Source organism: Geospiza fortis, unplaced genomic scaffold (assembly GCF_000277835.1).
Source record: "Geospiza fortis unplaced genomic scaffold, GeoFor_1.0 scaffold4840, whole genome shotgun sequence".
In the NCBI taxonomy this organism is placed as follows: Eukaryota; Metazoa; Chordata; class Aves; order Passeriformes; family Thraupidae; genus Geospiza; species Geospiza fortis.
In genome coordinates this window covers 1648-2779 of record NW_005056930.1, presented here as the reverse complement: position 1 = coordinate 2779, position 1132 = coordinate 1648, and the positions used below count along the sequence as shown (strand labels likewise).

The 1132-nt window shown below is 59.1% G+C and overlaps 1 protein-coding gene across 1 annotated transcript; it reads right to left on the bottom strand.

Annotated features, from left to right (window-relative positions):
- Positions 1-626: 626 nt before the first annotated feature.
- LOC106632186 (zinc finger protein 436-like) lies at positions 627-1127 on the bottom strand (the record flags this gene model as incomplete). Its single annotated transcript, XM_014311692.1, has 1 exon — positions 627-1127. A coding segment is annotated over one exon (501 nt), but the record flags the coding sequence as incomplete, so codon positions are not given.
- Between the last annotated feature and the right edge of the window lie 5 nt (positions 1128-1132).

The following is a 1132-nucleotide window of genomic DNA, read 5'->3' as shown; positions in this document are numbered from 1 at the left end:
CGGACTGGGGACAGGGACCGGGAATACAGGAGAGGGGCTGGGATTGGGATCAGGAATCAGAAAACGGGAACGGGACAGGGAATGGAGAAATGGGAATTAGGGACTGGGATGGGAAAAGGGGAACAGGACAGGGAACACGGGAATGGCAACCAGATAGAGAATATGGGACATGGACAAGTACTGTGACCAGGAATGGGATCTGGACTCAGATGAGAGCAGGATCCTGGTCAGGGGACAGCAGGAACCAGGACAGGAGGACATGGGGACACTTCCAGGGCAGGGGGTCCTTGATCTGCTGCCCCATATGGAGCTGCTGGGCCTGGGGTGCCCAAAGCCCTGAGGAACCCCCAAATCTGTCCCAGGAACCCTCGACTCCCTCTGACCCAGCATCCCCCTCATGCCCATCCTTGTTTTAGTTCAACTTCTTTATTACTGACTCCAGATTTGGGTGTTTACAAAGAACAAAGAGAAATAAAAAGAAAATCCAGGCCATGGGGAGCCCTCAGGCAGGTGTCCCCCAAACAGGGATCACTGGGGCTCTGCCCACCTGGGCTCACTGGGGACCATCCAGAGCAGATCCTCCCATGTGGGATGGAGCTGGAGAAGCCCACGGAGCTCTTCCCACCTCAGTGCTGGCTCTCCAGGTGTCTGGTCATGCTGCAGCTCGTGGTGAAGCCCTTCCCGCACTGCGGACACTCGAATGGCTTCTCCCCAGTGTGGCTGCGCTGGTGGGTGACCAGGTTGGACTTGTGCCTGAATCCCCTCCCGCAATCAGGGCAGCAAAACGGCCTCTCCTTGGTGTGCATCAGCTGGTGGCTGAGGAGGTGGGAGCTGGTCAGGAACCTCTTCTTGCACTGCTCACACTCGTAGGGCTTCTCCCCGGTGTGGCCCCTCTGGTGGTAAACCAGGTGGGACTTGGATATGAAGCCCTTCCCGCACTGCCCGCACTCGTAGGGCCGCTCCCCGGTGTGGATCATCTGGTGGGTGAGCAGGCAGGACCTGGTGGTGAAGCTCTTGCCGCACTTCCTGCACTCGTAGGGCCTCACCTCGGTGTGGCAGCGCTGGTGCACGATCAGGCTGGAGCTCTGCGAGAAGCTCCTCCAGCAGTGCTCGCACTTGTAGGGCCGCTCCG